This window comes from Pleuronectes platessa, chromosome 17 (genome assembly GCF_947347685.1).
Source record: "Pleuronectes platessa chromosome 17, fPlePla1.1, whole genome shotgun sequence".
NCBI lineage: Eukaryota > Metazoa > Chordata > Actinopteri > Pleuronectiformes > Pleuronectidae > Pleuronectes > Pleuronectes platessa.
Window position 1 is genome coordinate 17,019,351 of NC_070642.1, and position 21,259 is coordinate 17,040,609.

The window sequence follows — 21,259 nt, forward strand, 5'->3', positions numbered from 1 at the left end:
AATAATAATAACAATAATTAGAGTAAGCTGTATATATATACAGCTCTTCTCTTAACAATTTTAGTGCTTTACAAGGAAGAAATTATGAGATAAATACAATGGAACAATAGCAGAAAGTAGAACAACAAAATTGAAAGACTTGCATGATTAAACAAATGAATGAATAAATAGATAAATAAATATTAATAGGGTAAATAAGAGCAATGTCAATCGTTAGTAAATGCTTAAATAATAAGAAAAACGCTCTATATGCAACAATTACTGCACTTAATTAGTTGATAGTTAATCGATTAGTAGACGTACAGATAATTAATCAGCAATGTTTTATAATAGTTTTGTCCTTATGAACAGTTGAACAACACAGAGAAGAGAGAGAGAGAGAGAGAGAGAGAGAGAGAGAGAGAGAGAGAGAGAGAGAGAGAGAGAGAGAGATGGACAAACGGACGGACAGACAGATACATAGAACAACTTTGTAGGCATAGCGCTCCACCTAGTGGCTGATGCCTGTAACTTAAAATGAGATCGAAATTGGTGCAAAGACAATATCAGAAGACTATCGACCGATCTTGGCCGATAGTCTTCTCCTTTATAAATGAACTCAGTTATAATGTCTTCTGTGTTTAAACATTTTTTAAACAGGTGAAGAGCTACAATTAGTTTATAGTATGATGTGGTTCGGTTGAGAAAGTAACCCGGAAGTAGTTTTAGAGCATTGGAAAACAAGCTAATGCAGCTAGCATGTTTACATTGCTGCTAAACGAGTGAACAGTTATTCAAAATTTGTTTATTATTAATATCATCATTATTAATATTATCAGTACAGTATTATACGTTTTATTGTTAATTAAGGAAATTACCCGCAATATTTAGTGTAACGTTGATATGTGTGTGTTGTGATTTCGGTAGTAATTACTTCCGGGGTCATTTTGTAACTTGAACACATAACACACCGTAACACGCTCCTCGTTCCCGCTGACCTGTCTCCGGTCCCCGCTTCCATGGCCACCGCGGTGCTGATCGCCGCTGTTGTCGGCGGAGGGGTCCTCGTCCTCATGCGCCGCTTGTTTCCCGTGAAAAAAGCCGGCAAGCTGATCCGGTATGCGGCCGGCACGATGCAGGGGAAGACTGTCATCGTGACCGGGGCTAACAGCGGGATCGGGCGGGCCCTGACCGAGGAGCTGCTGAAGCTCCAGGCCCGGGTCATCATGGCCTGTCGGGACCGGGGGAGCGCGGAGGAGGCGGCCCGGGACATCCGGAGGACGGCTGGAGCGGAGCAGGGGGAGGTGGTCGTCAAACACCTGGACCTCGCTTCTCTCAGGTCAGTCCGGAGGTTCTGTGAGGAGATTTCTCAGGTGAGCGTGATGGTGGAGAATTTGGATCAAATGTCCTCCATCAGTTTATTCATCATGGTTCAGTTCTGCTTTACGAATGACTGTAAAAGTTGTTTACTTCATAACTGTCACTAAACCCACAGTCACCTGAAAAGTCCAAAATATAACATCAAGATTAAACAAAACTTCATTGCAATATATATCAAAGTTTTGTTTTTTATTTGTTCAAAATATTTGCTCCTAAGTGAAAGTAGAATCAGTTTTTCATAATAAACACTTTAAGTAGAAAAATAGAGGGAAATATAAAGCGAATATTGTGAATATTCCTAGTAACCCCCCAAAAAAGTCATTTGAATCATCTATGTTTTAATCAGACTTTTTGAATTGTGGGATAATGGAAGTTCAGACTTTTTCACCATTGTTGCATCACTTTAACTCCTGTAAGTCCATATCCCTTTGGGATATTTCTGTGCAATATTTAAATCATCATTTCTTTCCCCTGAGCCAACGTTTACCTCCCACGACCACTGGGTGTCTCAGTGTGAACACCAAAATACTTATTCAGAGAATCTATTAGAGCTTAAATGAATGCAGGTTCAGGATAAAGGTCTGCAGTGTATATAAGATAGATAAATAGTATGTTTTCTGTTACAAGCGCCTCATTATACAGATTAAATTAAGATTATTCCTTAATCCTTCCTTGAGTCTGGTATTAAAATGTCTCTGACCCGTTAGGAGGAGTCCAAGATTGACGTTCTCGTCAACAACGCGGGACTCTACCAGTGTCCCCACATGATGACGGAGGATGGTTTCGAGATGCAGCTCGGTGTGAACCACCTGGGTCACTTCCTGCTCAGCCACCTCCTGCTGGACCTCCTGAAGACGTCAGCTCCCAGCCGCATCGTGGTGGTCTCCTCGAAGCTCTACAAGTACGGCCAGATCAACTTCGACGACCTGAACAGCGAGAGTGACTACAACAAGGCCTCCTGCTACAGCCAGAGCAAGTTGGCCAACCTGCTGTTCACACTGGAACTGGCTCGTCGGCTGGAGGGCACGGGGGTCACGGTCAACGCTCTCACCCCGGGCATCGTGAGGACCAGGCTCGGCAGGCATGTTCAAATCCCTCTCCTGGCAAAGCCGCTCTTCTACCTTGCTTCGCTGATCTTTTTCAAGAGTCCACTGGAGGGGGCCCAGACTCCCCTCTACCTGGCCTGCTCCCCAGAGGTGGAGGGAGTGTCGGGGAAGTGTTTCGCTAACTGCGTGGAGGAGGAGCTGATGGCCAAAGCTACAGATGACCAAGCAGCCAAGAAACTGTGGGACATAAGCAGCAGGATGGTTGGACTCACTGACTGAGCACAGCCCTGCTCTGCCGATGGTTCCTCAGGGGACTGGTGCATTCTCAGACAAGATAATTAATCCCCAGCAGCTTCACGTTGACTCTACGGGGAGAGACGGCTTGTGTAAAGACCAGTTGCCACCTTTGGGATCAAATAATGAATGGCCTGACAGTATGTCATCTTGTAATAAGTGTGTAAATTAAGTGTATTTGCTGAAGTGTGCTTAGAGTACGTTGCAGAGATTGTGTGACATTTTAAAAAGTGAAAAATGAGCCTGTAAAATTGATGGCCTTCTAAAGAGTGGACAGGAGTTAGTGTCTTACTTTTCACCTCACTAGAAAGACAAGGTATCGATAAACTCCAGATGTGATCCTCCAGATGCTGCTGCTGCTGCTACTGCTGAAGTGTGGCTCCCTCCTGTGGATGGATTCAGTCTCATATCTAAATCCTTTCTTACCCCAGAGAGAAGTGAAAGGATATGAAGCAATAATCTATAATGTGAAATTTAGATGCTCTAGAATAAATACAAGAAAAACTCAAGAGATGACTGCATGTCCTTTATATACTTAGAAAACCCCTGCTTGTAACAAATGTTTAATACAGAGGGTGGAGTAAACATAACTGATTATAGATCAGGTATAATAAATCAATATGAATGTCTGTAAATACCAGAAAATTGCATCCTCCCCAAAAAAAACACATTTTACATCATGTCATCTTTAGTCAATTGATTTAAATTGGCTGCCCGAAGAATAATTTTGTTAATCTGTCAATACAAATATTCACTTTCTCCAATATGAAAATTTTCAGATGTCCTCTGTTTTCTATAAAAGGAAGTGATATCTTTGGGTAAGGAACTTTAAACCAAAGAAAATGTGACTGTTGAAACTTGGGATTGACATGTTTAACAGTTTTTTAACACTTGAAAGAATTGAAAAAAAAAATGAATATCATAAAGTGGCCTCATTCTAGGTAGGAGCTGCTATTTTAAAGATGAAGCATAGTGTTGCTTCCAATGTTAAACATATTAAAGGCAAATATACTCCATACTATACTATGCTGGGGTATTTGCTTTTATTCTATTATTCAGAATGTCAAATATCATAAATAGTCTGCACAAGATTAATTTCCTCACTCTGTCGTATTTTCTAGACGATGCATATCTGGGGAACACAAATCAGCTTCCTCTCTGTTTTAAGTTTGCTGATCTCAGCAAAAACAAATCATTCTCCACTAACCTACTTCCAAATTCAAATCTGTAATAAAGCAGGGCTTCATAGAGTGACTCAGCGGGCTCGCACCACATGGCTGCAGCAATGTGAGTGATGAAGGGTCTGCCTCCCAGTTCAGTCGCTCGACTTTACGCTGAGCAGACGAGTCATTATCTCAAAAACAACTGATCACAGACGACGCTTGAACACGATGTTTCTCGCTTGCGCTCTCACATTTCAAAGCCCCACACGGCTGCACCCGAACATGAAAGGAAGGCTCCGGGCTCATGTGTGTAGTTTGTGCTTTAATAGGTGAATAAAACAACCAAAATATATAAACATGCATTGTCGTCAAAGAAACAAACTTACAGTGGCTTAATGGGGGGGTGGGGCGGGGCATCCAAATCTGAGGTAGAATGGGGGAATAAGAAAAACTTTCCGTGAAATATAGAAGAGCAGAAATAATGTAATACCGACTGTTCAGACAGATCTCAAGACGTTCCATCAATAACAATATAACACTCATCAATACTGTCAAGATCAATCAACAGAGGAAAACTAAATGTGTTGTTCATATTAGTGATTCATTGGTTCTCTTAAGTTTAACACTCACATTTAAATCCTCACAAGGCCAACGCCGTTTCAGTCGATTAAAAAAAAATGACTGAAACTAATCTATAAGTCAATTGTCACTTAATATACCTCTCTGAGTTTTCAAATATAGAATTGGCAGTTTTTTCAATTTATGTACAAGTTCCAGGTTCATCAAGATTTGTTGGATTGTTTTTGGATGTATCTCTTGCTAACGGCCACATACAAAATATATCACTCAATTTGTAGTTACAAGTATATATTTATACATGTGTAAATTTAAATACATAACAATACAAATGTATGTGCTGCTAGAGCTCCACTTCTCAAGTCGGCCCAATTCCAACTCCCTACATGACTATGTCACTATACCTGCTCTGGACAGTCGTGGTGCAATCTGTCACAATCCACAAGCTTTTCAATAACCAGCAATAGTAACAGGTTCTTGGTGCTGAGTTATTTAACTCTGCAAGAAAATGGTTTGATTAAAAACCCAGAGTGGTTCGGCTCTACCAGAAGGTGCTCACCAGGGCTTTGTGTCTAACACCCTGTCAAAGAAGGAACCTGATGGGGAAAAGTCCTTCAGTTCAGAAGAGTTCCATAGAGCTGGGCCTTGGTCAGACTGTCCTTCCTGGAAAGTCCCAGCGAGCCAAATGTTTGTTTGTACGGAGGAGGAGGGGCTGGAACCGGTGGTGGCGACTGGCTCGGCTGGGCTGGCAGGCTGTGCATCTCCACTTGGTAATGCTGGAGCTCTGCGGCCATCTCCATGGACCTCTGGTGGAGAGACTCGGTGGAGCTGTTGGGGCTGGGGTCGACGTAATCCGTGCCCTGGCCACCAGCTGCCACGTTGCCCTCCCTGTCTTTGGAGCTCCCTGAGTGGTAGAGGCTGTGCTCTGACTCCTGGCTGTCCTCGCTTCGGTACAGGTGGGCTTGGCTGTGTGCCTGCCGCAACCCTGGGCTGCATTCGGGGCTGGGGCTGGCGGCCACCCATGCAGGGTCCATGGCGCCCGCTCCTTGATGATAAAGGTCAGCCCCTTCCTGGAAGCTGCTGTAGAGCGGCCCAAGTCGAATCTTAGCGGGCCGTACAGAGAAGTGCTGCTCTGAGAAGCTGTAGGGTGAAGCCCGGCCCGGGCTGCGGTAGGTGTGGGCACTTAAGTCCTCCACGCTAAGTTGTCTCCATCGACCAATCAGCTCATCCTCCTCGGGGGCTAAGGTACTGCCTCGACGACTGTCTCCGTAGGCTACACTTGGGGACGAGGAGGGAGGGAGCGGCTCGTAGGGCTCACTGAAACAGGAGGACATGGTGCGGCTGTAGACGGGCGAGCTGCCGTTCTGGTGGTGGCTCAGCTCCGGCTGCTGGAAGGGATGAGCGTTGGCGAAGCCTCTTGGACTGTCTCTCTCCCAGGATGAGTCACTCTTCCTCTCATAGTCCCCTGCATCTCTCCACTCCATGTAGAGGGAATGGTGTCGAGGAGAGGAAGCTACACTGCTGGGGGGACCGTTGCCTTTGTCCTCAGATCCCCCTCCACTGAAGCTGGAGTAGGAGCTCGACCCTCCACGCAGTTGGGCTTGGAACTTTGCGAAGTGCTCCTGGGAGAAACCGGCCCTCAACCCGACAGACCCCTCCTCTGGATTGCTGTCGGTTGAGTTTTGCGGCCCATACAGAAGCTTCCTCTGACCATGGAGATCCATGCTGGGCCTCCGCTCACGGTGCCGGTCATCAGGGCAGTACAGGGCCGTGTCGCTGGCGTAAAGGTCAGATTTGTAAGCGGCGCGGAGCCCCAGACGCGCTCCTGGGGCCAAGCTCTCCAAAATAAAAGCTTGTTCCTGGGCTTGGGGGCTTGGAGAACGGGAGACCTGGCTGCTGCAGCAGGCCTCGTCTGGCTTCTCGAGTACTTGGGCAATGAGGGAGGCCGGGACAGTGTCCGGATAGGTGTGACAGAGCGGAGAATCCTCCATGTGCATGGTCAGGCGCTCCTGAAAATCCGCAGGCAGCTGGAATGTCAGAGAAAAGAGAAGGGCAGGGAAATATATGTTTAAAGTATTGTTATAAATGATGGCTAATTCTTATATGATAATGTGAACACCTTATTCTCATTGGTTGGTTTGGAGACCCTGTGGGTAATGCACACGGCCAATCGGAGCATTTATCAGGAGGCTGGGCTTTATCAGGAGGGGGGGCCTTAAAGAGACAGGAGCTAAAACCAGTTGTTTCAGACAGAGGCTGAAAAGAGGTCCTGCAGCAATGGACAGTCTGAGGAAAGTGTTTCCTGAACATTGGAGCAACTAATGTCAACTAATCACACACATTCAAACTATGAACCTATCAATGAGCATTCTGTGTCTCCTTTAAACCAAAGAACGTTTCATTGCATCTGTACTCGATGAGTGCATATCAACAGAACGATATCTATTGCTCCCATTACAGTATTATTCTTGATAAGTGTCTCTTCATCTAATTGTAGTTTCTGCCCTATGTGTGTCCGTATGTCATATAGTACAGCGGGTGATTTATATAACAACAGCATGTGTGTTTGTGAACACGGTGGGGAAAATAAATTAACGGATCATTTTCAGTGACAAGATCCTCAAGAACAAAGAGATATGATTTGAGAGAGAATTCAGGAGAGCTCAGTCACCCTCTTTGAAAGAAAGAAAGAAAGAAAGACATTGTTCTATTCTGAGCATTTCTCGATAAAAAAAAAAAAAAAACCTTCATCCAATATCTGTGCCTCTCCATAGCAACCAGCACTAAACCAACTGCAGCAGATCATCAACAGGGATCTAGTCGCTTGTTCCTAATTGGCAACGAGAGAAGAGATAATTATAACTTAGTCGATAGAGAAAAGACAAACTCCCCAGAGAATAGACAAATGCATTTTTGAACAGTTCTACCACAACTTGGACCAAACTAAAAGGCCCTTCGTTACAGTCCACACATTTCTTACAGTTGTTTTGAACAGGATCACGATTAGCTTTTATGTGGCATTCAGAAACTCGAGCCAGGTCGTTTTTTATCCCCCCCCCCCTTTCTGTGCTTGTTTTGCAGCAAAACAAACGACCAAAGAACCTCAGTGGGCGCTGAAGAGCCACTGCACTCCTCAAAATGCTGCAGCACCATTCATCAATACGCTTTCGATTAGCTTCCACCCACAGGAGCAGCGGAACGATGGACATACACTGAGTGCATATATGACCTCTGACCTCTATTATGTTTGGCAGCGAGCCTGCGGAACAGTTTTTCACTCCATAACAGATCCTATACCGCTTAGAGCCAGCGAGAGCCGTCTTTGTGTGGGGGGGGGGATGCGTTACGTAACCAAATGCAGTTTGCATTGACATTTCCATTCACCTATATGGGTAAAACAGTGGTGGTGGTGGTGGTGGTGTGGGGGGGGATTACATTATTTTACCTTTTGGACGCACGCCAGCTTTAAAATCTACTCGTGTCACATGGACGAGGCACAGGGCCCAGGGCTGACGCAGTGAAAAGTGGTGCCAAGCCGGTCTGGTGTTACAACGCTCATCAATACACACATGAATCGCCTTTCACAAGCACAAGCAGGGAACTGACGCGGAGCGCTCTGTATTAACAATCTGACTGATATTGTAGTTTTGGCTCTTTGAATTTTTTTTAACATTAATGATCTATCTAGTAATTCCAGAATACTCTTTCTGTCTGTGCGTCTGCTCGGGGTTGTTTTTGAGAACAGTTTGTCTTTCCGGCTTCACACCCAAGAGAATTCATGGCTGAATATTGTGAGATTGTGATACGTTCAATATTAACAAACGGTCAAATAAACAGGTAAACAGCAATATGGATAGCCTACAAGGACAGCACCATTCTGCCATTGAAAATCAAACTGTCTATGGTTTCTTCCAGCTCACGCCATTAGCACATTCCACAAGCCTCTGTTTGTAAGTGGCTCGAGGCTACGTTGGATATTTTATAATCTTTGAATAAACAGGTGACCACAGCAGCGGCCGGGAGTCATCGACGTAAGTGACGTGGATCATGACAACAGCACCTGGTTCACAACAGCTCTTTCAGCAGCAGGTCTACTTGCACTGGTTTAATGACTGCAGGTCACAGTACGTTTCAGAAAGAGAACTGCAACCAGCATTAAAGGTTCAGTGTGTAAGATTCAGGTGAAGAGGCTATTGGCAGAATTTTTTTAATAAAATGACATTACTGCTGTTTTCATTAGTGTGTTTCAACTAAATTATACTAGTTGTCGTTTTCTTTACCCTAGAATCAGCACTTTATATTTAAATACTTTATATTTATATCAGGAGCAGGTCCTCTCTATGGAGGCAGCCATGTTTTTTTTACAGTAGCCCAGACTGAACAAACTAAATACCTTTTGAGATTTAATTGCAAACAAGCAGGTTTACAAACGATGCTGCGCTAGTTCAGCAGAAAGTTTCTATACCTGGTTGGTAGATACAAAGTGTAAATTACAATTGATAAATATTTTAATATGGATTTATTTAGTATGGTATTATTGTATTTATTGTATGAGTGCGTATATATCCTACTGACGAATCTCTATGATATCAGCTACAAACTTTTTAAAACCTTGTCTCACTCCCACCTCTCAGGACTCAGCAGAGGTTATTCTGCCCTGGACAAAATCACTTATTTCTTCAGTCTCTGCCCTTCCTGCTGTGACCTGCAGTCGTCATCTCTCCGCAGACTCTCGTCTCTTATCTCCTCTGCTTCACAGAGGATGAGATGACCTTCAGGTTTAGTCGAGACAGCACTTTCCCCCCCCCGTCTCGTGTCATGAGCTGAACAAATCCAACTCAGAGCCGCAAGAGAAACACCTCACTCACAGCTCCTCTTCTCGCCACAAATCACAGCCATTCTACCAAATATTTCTAGATCCCACTATATTGAAACATGATTGTTTTTTCCTCATGTATGAAATGTCTTGAGTTAATGTGTAAAGTTTGGGGCAACAAGCTTGAGGCTCAAAGGGGTTTTAGCATTTGTTGGATGAGAGAATGTTCTTCTTAAACTGATTGAACTCTGAATAAAATCAAAGAAACTGGTCAAACAAGAGTCAGACTCTGTGATTCTTTGATTTGAGTCTGAATAAAAAAGATTAAATGAAATTTGCCAGTCATACAGAGACTCACCTCAGAGAGCTGGGCTCTGTAGAGAGACTTGTTGCACTGGAGGAGCTGAGCAGCCAGGTTACAGTCTTTTCTGTAAACATCCTGTGGAGAAACAACGTCACAGAAACAAGACGAGAAAAGTGAGTCAGAAAATAACGTTGCTGATTGTTTTTCTGGTCTCCGCTGGAGTGATATCACTTTTTACTTCTTCCCCACAAGATCTTACATTTCCTCCTTAGAAGTGTAAAACTAAATCTGGCTGTTAATTACTATAAGACAGCATCTGATCATGATCTGTAGCTTCCATGGTGATACTCGGCTTTTGCTTCTGTAGCATGTTAAAGAGGCACAGCTAAATGAAATCATCCTAAATCAAGATACTTTCTGTTTCACCCTCTGTCACCACGTCTAATCTAAAGATCTTTTTTCACTGTTCTCTCACGTACATTGTCCTCTTGCAGCTTCTCGATGGTGAGCTTGGCCTCCATCAGGTGGTTGTTGAGAACGATGATCTCTCTGCTCAGAGCTCGCTTCTCGTCATCATGGTGCTGGGACTGACGCCAACAGGAGAGGAGATTTAGAAATAAAAACAAGCGTTGAAATAGAAATACATTTACAAACACTAGTGAAGCATTTTGTCAACTTTCCTTTTCCGGATTCTCCAAAATAAAAGTTGCCACTCCCTAAAACACACCTCAGGTATATTATGAAAATTCCTCCAGAAGAAGTCACAAGAAATGTGGGACATTTTACTACTAAAAATACAATCCTGAAATCCTGGTAAATCATGAAATGGACTTCATCGTCAGCTAAAACAGACAAAGTCCCTTCTCCTCAGGGAAAATGTTACAGCTGCTTGTTTCTTCAACTAATAGTGAAACATCTGATTGTGACAGCAAACAGAGAATATTCTACTGTTTTGGCTCAATATCTGTTACACACGAGTCACTGTAGAGAACAAGAAGTCCATAATTTAGGTTTGCACCAAACATCAGAGGACCGTCTTTCTTTAAACTGTACATCCACTACGACTTGTGTTGAAAATCCTGAATACTACACTGGCGTCAAATCCTCTCATCGTAAATAAAAGGTTTTAAACCCATCGCCGTGAGCTCTTTTGACTCCAAATTTCCCTCCTTGGAAATATTGTGGCGCTCTATCACCTCGTTTATCTGTCTTGTAATTACGTTGTCTGCGGTTGAGCGGGGCCACGGGGTCAGATGGGTTTGTGGCACCTCTTGAGAAAACAAGCTTTCACGATTACAGAGAGACTTACTCATCACCTCTCACCCACGAGGAAGGAATAAGTGAGATTAATCAGTAACAGCGGAACAGAAAAGAAATAATACTGATGGCCGTTATTAAAAAGAAATTATTCTCAGAATAAAGCCGTTTGACCTCAGGCTCCTTATTATCTGAACCTGGTATCTCACGTTGTCATCACGTGGATGATGACCGATGTGATTATTATCTTGTGGAATAACAGAGAACCTTTTTCCTCAGCTGTCTGTTCAGCACAAGACACCTGATGGTCGTGCCGTGTTCTCAGGCAGCCGGCTTAATTGTATCTTCCCAGTGGCAAAAGCAATGTCTGACAAATGAAGTGAGGTGCGCTGCACTGGGGAACAAAGGCTTCGCTATCACTCTGCCCCTGGAAGGAGGACAGCCAATTGTAATGAGCCATAATTAACGTCAGGGGCCCCAACAGCGAGGCATTCATATTCAAATAGGCTCTGTAGCAACTCTATAACCCCTTGACTTGCTTACATCCTTCTTTTTCTTCTACGTCTGCGAATACGCACTGGAATTCATAAACACATAGTCTCACACATACACACACTCTCTCTCTAAAACACACACTCACACACACGCACACTATCTCACACATACGCACACTCTCTCTCACACACACACCCACCCAGAGGCTTTAAACACTTACATTTCTATGGATCTTTTCCTCCAGATCTTGGTTGATGTGCTGCAGTGCTGAGTAGCTGCTTTGTATTCTAAACGACACAATAAACAACAATGCTCATACGCAGATAACTGCTTGTACACGCACACACACACACACACACACACACACTGTACATGTGTATAGTGTAACAGTGGGAGACCTCGCCTACCACCTCAGTGTACCGATGAGATAAATCACAGGCTGTGGCTCCAGTTTACAGCTGCTGTGACCTCACTCTACTGATATGATGATTTAGTGAATGCTTTATCCTTTTCTTTTGTCTTGTAAGGCAGAGACTGTACAGGACAATGTTTGGGCAGAGCCTTTGCAACAGGTGAGGCAAAGCAAGTGATTACCTGGGGCCACGAGCTGAGAGAGCCCCCCCCCCCCTCCCTCTGGGAACTGCTGATTACATTAGTCCACAGGAACGATATTTTCGTGAGAACCAACCAGCATCCTCTGATTGTCTGTGTGCAGGAGGCACCATCGTCATAAACACCCTAATGAGGCCCCTGGCTATCTAGAGGTTTGGCTGAAGACTAAAATCTACTAAATCTACAACGTAAATGTGTGTGGACGATGTTTCTAGGATGGTGGTGGGAGTTTGCACTTTAACCTAGCTAATTTACATCTTATTTATTATGTACTTTTTATTAAATTGCAATCATGTTTGTCGTCTTGAGGTACAATGGTTGAGATTTGATACACAAAATCCAAATTTTAAATAATAGAAGTTCAAATTTCCGCACAGATCCGAGCTGAGGGGCAGATCCAGGATCCCTTTCTTCAACATTGTGAGAATGTTGTGCGTTTTATGACATTTCCACCAATTTCCCTACATGAAACAAATCAGAAATATTTAGCGGATTGATATCTATGAGTATGTGTAGTTTAAGGATCCAAATAAAAGATCCAGATCTAGTGAACCCAAGTGTGGTTTCATTTTGGGACTGTTGGGCCTTGGCTCTCGACTGAGTCTTCTAGTTCGTTTTGTGCTTTTGGTTCAGTTTCATGAGTAAAGTGTTGAACGGTGTGTTTGGGGCCGACCTGCGTAGTTTGTCGGTGAACTTGTCCAGCTCCTCCTGGGCTCGGCGCAGCTCTGTCTCCAGGTACTGCCGCGTGGAGTCGAACTCGCTCTGCAGCAGCTCCAGCTTGTGCGTCGTGTAGGACAGCCTCTTCCGTAGGTCCTCCTTCTGCTCCAGCAACGAGCTGTGCACACACACAGACACACACAGACACACACACACACACACACACAGCAGATGCTTGTTCTTAGGGCATATGGTGAGGGAGACGAGCCTGTAACTTGGGCATATCCTTATCTAAATGGACTTATAAGGGTCCATATATCTTTTTTAATGCGCCCCTGAATGGCCGTGCAGAAGTGATGAGAACATCATGAGGGGGCGATGAAAGCAGAAAAGTTGTGTGTGAAAGTGCTTTGTATGAAGAAAGCATGAGACCAAAACACAGATCTCTAATTAAGAATCCGGGCGAGGGTCCAGGGCTCTTTCTCTCTTCTGTATTAGAGCCACGCAGCACATCACACAGGAAACCCAATCATCAGTGAGATTGGCCCCACGGACGGAAGAGGGGGGAAAAAAATGGATGGTGTAATCTGCGATGAAATATGAGCCAATGAACTCTAATACATCACATGAATGGACTGTGAAGGCTCAGATTTACAGGAGCAACGATACCCCCCCCCCCCCCACCACCACCACCACCCCCACCCCACATGTAATTCAGCGAGACAGCACAATGATGACTATTTTTAAAGCATGGTGCATTACCTGGGCTTCAATCTAATAAAAGGGCAAGTGTGAGTGGGAGAAGAGGGAAATGTCTGCCGGCCGTGATGTATCTGAGCGTGCACGGCCGGGCCTAATGGACCCTGTATTGACGGACAGATGGGAGGAAGGAGGGTAATGACTCTCTCTGCCCGCCGGATAACAGATAGCAGGGGAAGAGCGGATGGAGATGTGGTCACCTTGCTCTTTTCACTTCCTCTTTTTGTCTCTTTTAACGAGATTACAGATGCAGCCGACGGTGGTGGTGGTGGTGGTGGTGGGTGGGGGGGCGGGGAGACGGAAACGGAATTCAGGTGCGAGTTCGTTTCGGTGCATTTTCCAGACTAAGTGGGGGTGTCATCCACTTTCCGTCTAATTAACACGCAGGGTCATCTTTAAAGCAATCAGGGGAATGAGAGGTAGACTGGGTCCGCCCACATTTTATACAGAACTACGGCTTTTAGACTAAATATTACCAGTCAAACCATTTCTCTGTGGATATCTGGAGGTTTTTAGATTAAAAAAATATGGTCGTATAAATCAGTTAAACTGGATTAATAATCTCAGGGGGTCACAGGGAGTGGATTTAAGGGATTAGCCACGTTTGCTCTTGCGTCTGTTGCTAACATGAGGTTTGTTTGGTCACAAGTATTCAGAGATTGACTTGAAGATGCAGGAAATTATGAGATATGTTTATTTCTTAGAAACAAAATTGCTTCAGATGCAAAAAACCCTCAGTGGTGGGTAATAACTTTGACTGCAGTGAAAAAAAAACTCTTTTGGCAGCAAGTCCTCCTGCAAGACGACAAATTAGGCCATTTGTTTTGTTTTTTAATCGCTTGTGTTCTCAATATGACAAACTACACGGTGCAGGATTAAGTTTGGGCAACTCATTTCACTTTGGCTTATGAAATGTGGTTTTCATGGGGAACAGAAACGTTAGGAAACAGGCCACGAGGCCCAATCTGGACACAACATCGATGCCAAAATCAATGTCAGAGGTTTTATAGGCACCACTATCCTCCTCTAAAGCGGGTTTCAGGCATGAACTCTGGAAAAAGTCCAGAGAATTGGGTGTAGATATTATCTGGAGTTTGTCTCTCGCATGTGAAAGACACAGCAGGAGGTTGTCAGAGTCAGACAGATTCACAAGCTTTCTTCGCCAGCGTGTTCTATGTGTATGGCGCCTATTTTTCATCCTGAGATGTTTGAATAGGTTTTGCTCTTTTCAGTTTTGTGTCCGTCAAATGTTAGTCGTCATGAACACACTCGCTCGCTTATTGTCCTTTTCCCGGACATCTTCCCTCTGTAGTATTTATGCCTCCAGCAGCTTTTCACCAAGAACTGTTTTTCAGTCGCCACTAAATCAACTAACTCAACATAAATGCTGATAGATTCAAAAAGTGAAACCATAAACTCACTCCGCACCCTGAATGTTGTTTATTGTTGAGCCTCAGTTTACACAGAAAGCCGCAGCATCTACAATCAAGTCAGTGAGTGAGTGAGAAACACAAAGCGATTCAATGTTCATCTCCACGGACTGGATGGCATTTGAGTGACGCATTACCCAGCAGCCCCAGACCTCCTCACCTCCTGCTTGCCTTTGATTGGCAGGCATTAGCAGGGGAATACAGGTGTTTGTTGTTTGATGGAGGATGATTTTACGTGAAGTAGCTCTAGGGAGGAAAAATCCCCCATTAGTGACCTCCTGTTGCGAACGGAGCGCTGACTCAGACGAAATGAGTGCTTTCACTCCGCCGAGATGAGATGACGAGGCAGCGTGACTCCCGGGCCCAGAGAGAGGCGGGCTGAGGCTGCCCGGGCGCCACTGGGCAAACGGGAGGGGACGCCTCGTGGGCGGATGAGCTGACAAACAGGTACAAACGAGCACGGATGGATGGATCGGCGTCTGACTGGTTCACTCTTACCTCTTTTTCGGATGTTTGCCGCCACTTCGGGGGACTTTTAAGGCGGTTTTGCCAATGTATATCTTTTTCATGGTTTGTCTGTGTTCCTTCCCTCTCATGTGTTTATAGGGGTCGACCACAGGGTGCCAGCATGTGTGTTCGTTTCCCAAAGGAAACCACTTAAGTCTGGCCTGTGGAGTTACCGAGCGCTCTACCTGTGTTGACCCTGCCGGACAAAGCAAAAGAACAGGTTGGCAATTAACTGCGGTTCAAGCGAGGAACCTGTGTGAAGGACAAAGTCGATGTTCATGTTACCAGATATTCACATCACTTCAAAATTCCACACAGTTTTCTCTTTGGAAGGGAAAGAAACGTTGAAACAGCAGCGAACTAAATCCAGATTAACAACCCATTTTTAAGGTTAGCAGCTTTCTGGATGGTACAATGCATAATTAAACAATTGCTGATGTAGTTTTTGGAATAAATTTTATACTGGTTTTATTGGGGGGGTTGTACTTTCTTCTTCACAATATCACACTAGTAGACACTTTTACACCGACGCCAACATTTCCAATACTCACCCCCATAAAAACAATATTTTCTGATAAGCTATTCACGCCTTAGTCAGGAATATGAATGGAATATTCCATTAGCAACTGGTGCAAACATTATAATCCAAATCATGTCTTATTCTGAATAAGGTCAACAGCCGCTGTGCTATTTCCTGCAAAGATACAGAGGAAGTGGAAATGAAAGAGTCAGACGTCAGTGTTAAATGTCAAACTTTGGCCTCAGTCCTTCAGATTTAAAGTTCAACAATCACGATATCCAATATTCTGATTAGATGAAATGTTCCATGCTTTCAAACAAACCTGATTGAACTGTTTCCCTCAACATGTGTTCTACATTGGGATAAACTGGTGGATTTTAAAACCCATAAAAACCTCTTATTTCTCCATGACATTAAATATTCATGAAGAATAAAACCACTAATCTGAGATCTCTGCGAGTGTAAGCTTTTGGTTTCATCAGATTTCAAACAACCCGACAACTGTCACCCGGGAAATACATGAAATGTCTTTTTCTTACGTTTGGGCCTCGTCTAGCTCAAACCAGTCAGAAGAGCCCAGAGGACACAAGGAGTACAGAAAATAGCTTTAATGTAGAAACCCATCACCAACACCAAGAGGCTGATGGGGAACATGTATTGTTACGGCCTTTAAAATAAAATAAAATGTATTTTTGAGTTTTACACGTACAATTACATCCTTTTTTGACACTAAGTTACTTCCTAGCCCTGGTGGTCAATGCAGGGAATTTGTCACAGGCAGATTTCAGATTGAATCCCTTTTGCAACATCTTCATCTCCTCTACGTCCAAACACATTAGCTGAAACCTCCACCCGATCCCGATGACAAGCTCCTGACAAGGCCGATACATCGTACGTCGCTTCCTTTCTCAATATTTCTCCCCCCCGCCACCCCTCCCCACACAAATGGTGCGGCATCAAAGCCTGATCAAAGCCGCTCTGAATCCGAGCGCCGGACTGTCCACTCGGAAAGACAAACACCGAGAACTAGAATGTGGAAACTGGACGTACAGAGAGACGTGTTGATCCTCTGACTCCCAGTCGTTGGGGGGTGATTTATGCTGTTGGCAGAGGAGGCAGAGGAGACGTGTACTCCTCCAGATGGTGACAGCTCACCACTGCCACTGGAGCCTTCACTCCAGCTGCTTCCCTGTGAGTCATAGCACACCAGCTTTGGATGTGTGCATGTACGCATGTGTGCAAGATTAGGTGGGTGTGAGCTTGTCTTTGCTTGACCTGTAAAAAAGTGAGATTTTATACATGGAGCCCAATACATGTGTCTCCATGTCTATTTGCTCTTGCATGAGTGCGTACCTGCACGTGTCTGTGTAATTTCTATGTGTGTGTTATTGCTGCAGCAGCTTCTCTGCCCATTCAATCCCCGAACACTATCGCCCATTAAAGTAGAAAAAAGAAAAGGAAGAGCTGTTTAGTTTAGCGATACGTCTGCAGGTGTCAAATCCACACTTCCTCCCTCGCTCTCCTTCCCTTGCTTCTCCTTCCGATCCTCACACTGCAGCAAAAACCACAGTCGGGGCTCGTTCAGATGGCGCTGCCTGCCACCCACTCGTGTCACGCTGACATTTGAGAGGAACTCGGAGCAATGAAAAAGGAGAGGAAGGGAGAGGTGGAAAAGTAGAGGATGCCAGCTAGAGTAGTGCGTTTTAGCCAAAAGACAGGGGGGAGAGGGAGAAGCCAAATTAGAGAGGAAAAGCAAAGAGGGTGGGTGTGACGCCTCACTGAAAATCAGCTCAATCCTCTCCCCCTTCCCTGCCTCCATCCATTTCTCCCTTTCTGCCTTCCTGGTTCCTGCATCCACCTTGCAGACAGATTGGCTCTCAGGAAAAGCCCTTATCACAGGCCCAGACCTCAGCGTCAGAGCGGGGGGAACCCGAGTGGCTGACTCATCCAGCAGCAGCAGCAGCAGCAGCAGCAGCAGCAGGGATAGAAAGCCAAGAAGATGGTCTGCCCTGTGTGCCTTCAGATTAACAAGGCAGCTAACCTGCAGCAGTCACTCAGCGCAATGACAAGTGCAGTATGACTCAAGCACCTTATTGGAAAAAATCCAGTCTGTAGGTGTGTGTGTGTGTGTGTGTGTGTGTGTGTGCGGGGCATTGATTGTCGCAGAAGCTGACACCTAAAGCCGTGTTCGGAATTGACGTTTGGGACAAAATCCGGAGAATTGGATGCAGAGTTTACCCAGTTTGCTTTTCACACATGCACAACACAGCTGGAGGTTCTCCGCACAGACGTGTTTACAACGAATCCTCTAGATTATTCAGTTTAGAAGTGGAAGCGACGTCTCGACTCCGCTGTGGAGATCACGTGACTTTCTTAAAAACACACCGACACCAGGGTCGTCTCCTATCACCACAAACACACGCTTGACTGATAATCTTCTACGTCAGTGGATCCCAAACTTTTAACAGTCGCGAACCCCTTCAGACATTCAATCTCCAGCTACGTAGAGCTGACACAAATTGTATTGACACAAAATCAAATATTTCCCCGCGTACTCCCTGAACCACTTTGCGTACCCCTGGGGGTACACGTACCCCAGTTTGGGAACCAATGTTCTACGTGTAGGACACCACTTTTTCACCGGGAGAAATTTGTTTTACTTTTGGTTTGTTTGCGTCTGTTGCGTGTTGGCATCAACCGACTTCTCCTGGATATTATACGAGGAGGTATTATGAAGTATGAAGGCATTTTATGTTTTTCTTCGGTTCTTTTACGTTTGAAGAAGTGGTCGCCATTCACTTCAATTGTTAACCCCCCCTCCATTGGCATAGTGGTGAGTAGATGAGGAGTGAATTTTCATTTTTGGGTGAACTATCCCTTTTATAGATTAAAAACCATAGCTTCAAAACTCAACGCAACCCAGAATCCAAGCTCCCTCTCATTATTGTATGTTACATATCAGTGGTTCTTAATTAATTTCGCTTCTTAGTTTCTCCATAATTGAGAGGGTGATAAAATCCCAAATCTGGCCTCTGTCCGTAATTCTCTTGGCTCATTTCTTTGGTTTATGACTTGTTGGCTGAGCAGTCATTTATATTTGGCTCGTTCTAACAGAAAAATAAGGCCAATGTTTGTCTTTTTTCAGCCACAACCAAAAGGAGACAGGACGGAGAAGCACAGGCAGCTTTCAAAAGGGTTCAGCTCATTAAAAATAGAACACACACACACCGACATACACATACACACACACAGAACGCCGCCCGCCATCACAACATATTGTTTACAAGTAGAGCTCAGATGGACAGGTAGTGATTAGACACAACAAAAGAAACCACCTCTGCAAATCTGCTGGTCTGCAGTGCACTGCTCTGTTTCCACGCATCTGTGTAAGGTAACTAACACACAAACACTTTCTCACACACACAGACACACACACACACACACACACACACACACACACACACACACACACACACACACACACACACACAGACCTTATAAACTCACAAACAATGAGGCCATGGAGAGGAAATTTTCGAGATCCATTTTATTTTGAGCCAAGAGAGGACCTGCAGATGTTTGAGAGATGAAGTTTTTACTCAGCACTGCCTCTGCAGGCTGGAGCAGGTATCACAACAACATATTCAGGTATACTATTTTTGATCGCGTCTGTATAATAGATTGAATTACAGGCTGCATGGGAACTGGACAGCACAGAACCCCCCAGAGGGATGTGTTTTGATGCTCGAGGGTCTGACATTGGGTGGGATTCGAACCAGACAACACAAGTGCCTGAACCCATGAAGTCCGCTTTGCGCTGGGAGCTCTTCTCTGAGCACTTATCAGTCTTCACTTTGGGTGTCGGACTCTATTCCTCAGCCTTTTAATCCTCCCTGTGGGTGCTGGGTCTTCAAAGTACAACAAGTTGCCAACGGATCAAACACACAACCTTAAAATGTCTGAATGATCCTGTTACTCCAGTTCCTTTCCACTTGGCCACCATGACCTCGTCCCAATCTGTCCTTTGGACAGGCCTCAAAGGAAAGAGTCAAAATCTCTTCAGATGAAGCAAACACTCTTCATCTAATTAGCTCAGTATCGCTGAGGACCACTTAGAAGTTCTGAGGTTCCATTTCTCTGAGAGGCTAAGTGAATATTGAAGTCTTGCAGTCACAGTAAAGACATAAAGACATAAATGCTGTTGAAATGGACCCGACCAGCTCAGGGATTTGGCAGTTTTTTTAGGTCAAAGGTTGGATCATTCTGATGCTCATTGAATTTTCCATTGTCAAAAGGATAAAGTCAAACCAAGCTCGAGTGTTCCTGGTCAACTTGCTAATGGTGTTAGAGGACCACATTGTTTTGAGGTCTTCGGTTCAATCCCCAGACACTGCACTGAAATTTCAAATCCATCTCCTAAAATGATTTTAAAATACTACTTAAAAGACTCAATATTGGAAATATGTATTATTTTTTAACTAGCTCAGGGATTTGGTTTGAACCTTTTGAGACAAACCCAGAGACTCGGAGTAAGATGAAGATCTGCTCTGTAGATTTAAGGTGATTGTTTTAAAATGTTTAAAGCACTGAAAGATCCATACTAGAACAGTAGTCATTATTATATTTGCCTACTCCATCAATAGATGCTATATAAACAGTATATATAGTTATTTTTAGTATTTCAAGGTATATATTATTAGCTTGCGAAACTATATGAGGTCCCCTCTTAGACGGGGCTGCAAGTCGCCCCATTACAGGATTGTATTACTTATAGTCCACACTTGGCGAAGTGCAAAGGTCCCCTGTTGGCGGGGTAGTGTTGTTGGTGAGCGTGTGCGTCCGTAAGTGTTCACCTCACGCTCTTAAACACGGGCAGCGGCTCTGATGTACTCACTGGTCCATCCATGACTCTCAAGAGGCATCCTAAAAAGCCTCAACTCAGGGGGATGCATGAATGGAGCTTTTATATAAAAAAGAGAGACTATGTGGGGAAAATGTAGAAAGCACTTTTTCCCGCATACCGCCATTAATGTAGCGTTGCTAAAAAAAGGACTGGTAATCTGTGACCTCCCGCTTGAGATCCTCACAGCAACAGACATTTTCAAGAGAACATTAATTTGTGGGGAAATAAAAAACCTCTCCCAGTTTGATTCTGCGCATCCACTGTGATTTATATTTAAAAGGTTTATGTTTGGTTCAATGCTTAAAAAAAAAGTTCAACAGCTTGGGAAATACGTTCAGACTGTTCTTGAGTTCTACAAGATCACGAGCAGCTCGTCTGGGTCTGTCAAAACTTAATCCACAGAGCAGTGTTTAAAAACGAGGAGTAGTGGTTTTACAGGGATATGCTATGCTCACTAGCTTCATGCTGAGCATTCAGGCATGAGTGCAGAAACAGAAAGATAATTGTGTGGTTTTTATAGTTTCTTGTAGACATTTTTCTACGAATCAAGCAAAAAGAAAT

General features: G+C 44.3%; 2 protein-coding genes across 2 annotated transcripts; one reads left to right on the top strand and one right to left on the bottom strand.

Annotated features, from left to right (window-relative positions):
* The first annotated feature begins 936 nt into the window (after nucleotides 1–936).
* On the top strand, nucleotides 937–3,208 carry rdh14b (retinol dehydrogenase 14b). The gene is made up of 2 exons (XM_053445231.1): nucleotides 937–1,352; nucleotides 2,067–3,208. Exons 1-2 carry the CDS (start codon nucleotides 999–1,001, stop codon nucleotides 2,682–2,684), a joined length of 972 nt encoding a protein of 323 aa, XP_053301206.1. The 5' UTR covers nucleotides 937–998; the 3' UTR covers nucleotides 2,685–3,208.
* Nucleotides 3,209–4,319: 1,111 nt separating this feature from the next.
* On the bottom strand, nucleotides 4,320–15,504 carry si:dkey-174m14.3 (uncharacterized protein LOC563117 homolog). The gene is made up of 6 exons (XM_053445413.1): nucleotides 15,267–15,504; nucleotides 12,596–12,757; nucleotides 11,531–11,597; nucleotides 10,038–10,145; nucleotides 9,613–9,693; nucleotides 4,320–6,465 (listed from the first exon to the last, which is right to left on the bottom strand). Exons 1-6 carry the CDS (start codon nucleotides 15,362–15,364, stop codon nucleotides 5,053–5,055), a joined length of 1,929 nt encoding a protein of 642 aa, XP_053301388.1. The 5' UTR covers nucleotides 15,365–15,504; the 3' UTR covers nucleotides 4,320–5,052.
* Nucleotides 15,505–21,259: the final 5,755 nt, after the last annotated feature.

What these genes read in the sequence shown, in the direction of transcription:
- si:dkey-174m14.3 (XM_053445413.1), bottom strand. Translation starts at nt 15,364, where the DNA reads ATGAGAGGGAAGGAACACAGACAAACCATGAAAAAGATATACATTGGC. An exon ending in GGCAAACATCCGAAAAAGAG is followed by an intron (nt 12,758 to 15,266) that starts GTAAGAGTGAAC and finishes GTGTGTGCACAG; the next exon opens with CTCGTTGCTGGAGCAGAAGG. An exon ending in AGAAGCTGCAAGAGGACAAT is followed by an intron (nt 9,694 to 10,037) that starts GTACGTGAGAGA and finishes GTTTCTCCACAG; the next exon opens with GATGTTTACAGAAAAGACTG.
- rdh14b (XM_053445231.1), top strand. Translation starts at nt 999, where the DNA reads ATGGCCACCGCGGTGCTGATCGCCGCTGTTGTCGGCGGAGGGGTCCTC. An exon ending in TCTGTGAGGAGATTTCTCAG is followed by an intron (nt 1,353 to 2,066) that starts GTGAGCGTGATG and finishes CTGACCCGTTAG; the next exon opens with GAGGAGTCCAAGATTGACGT.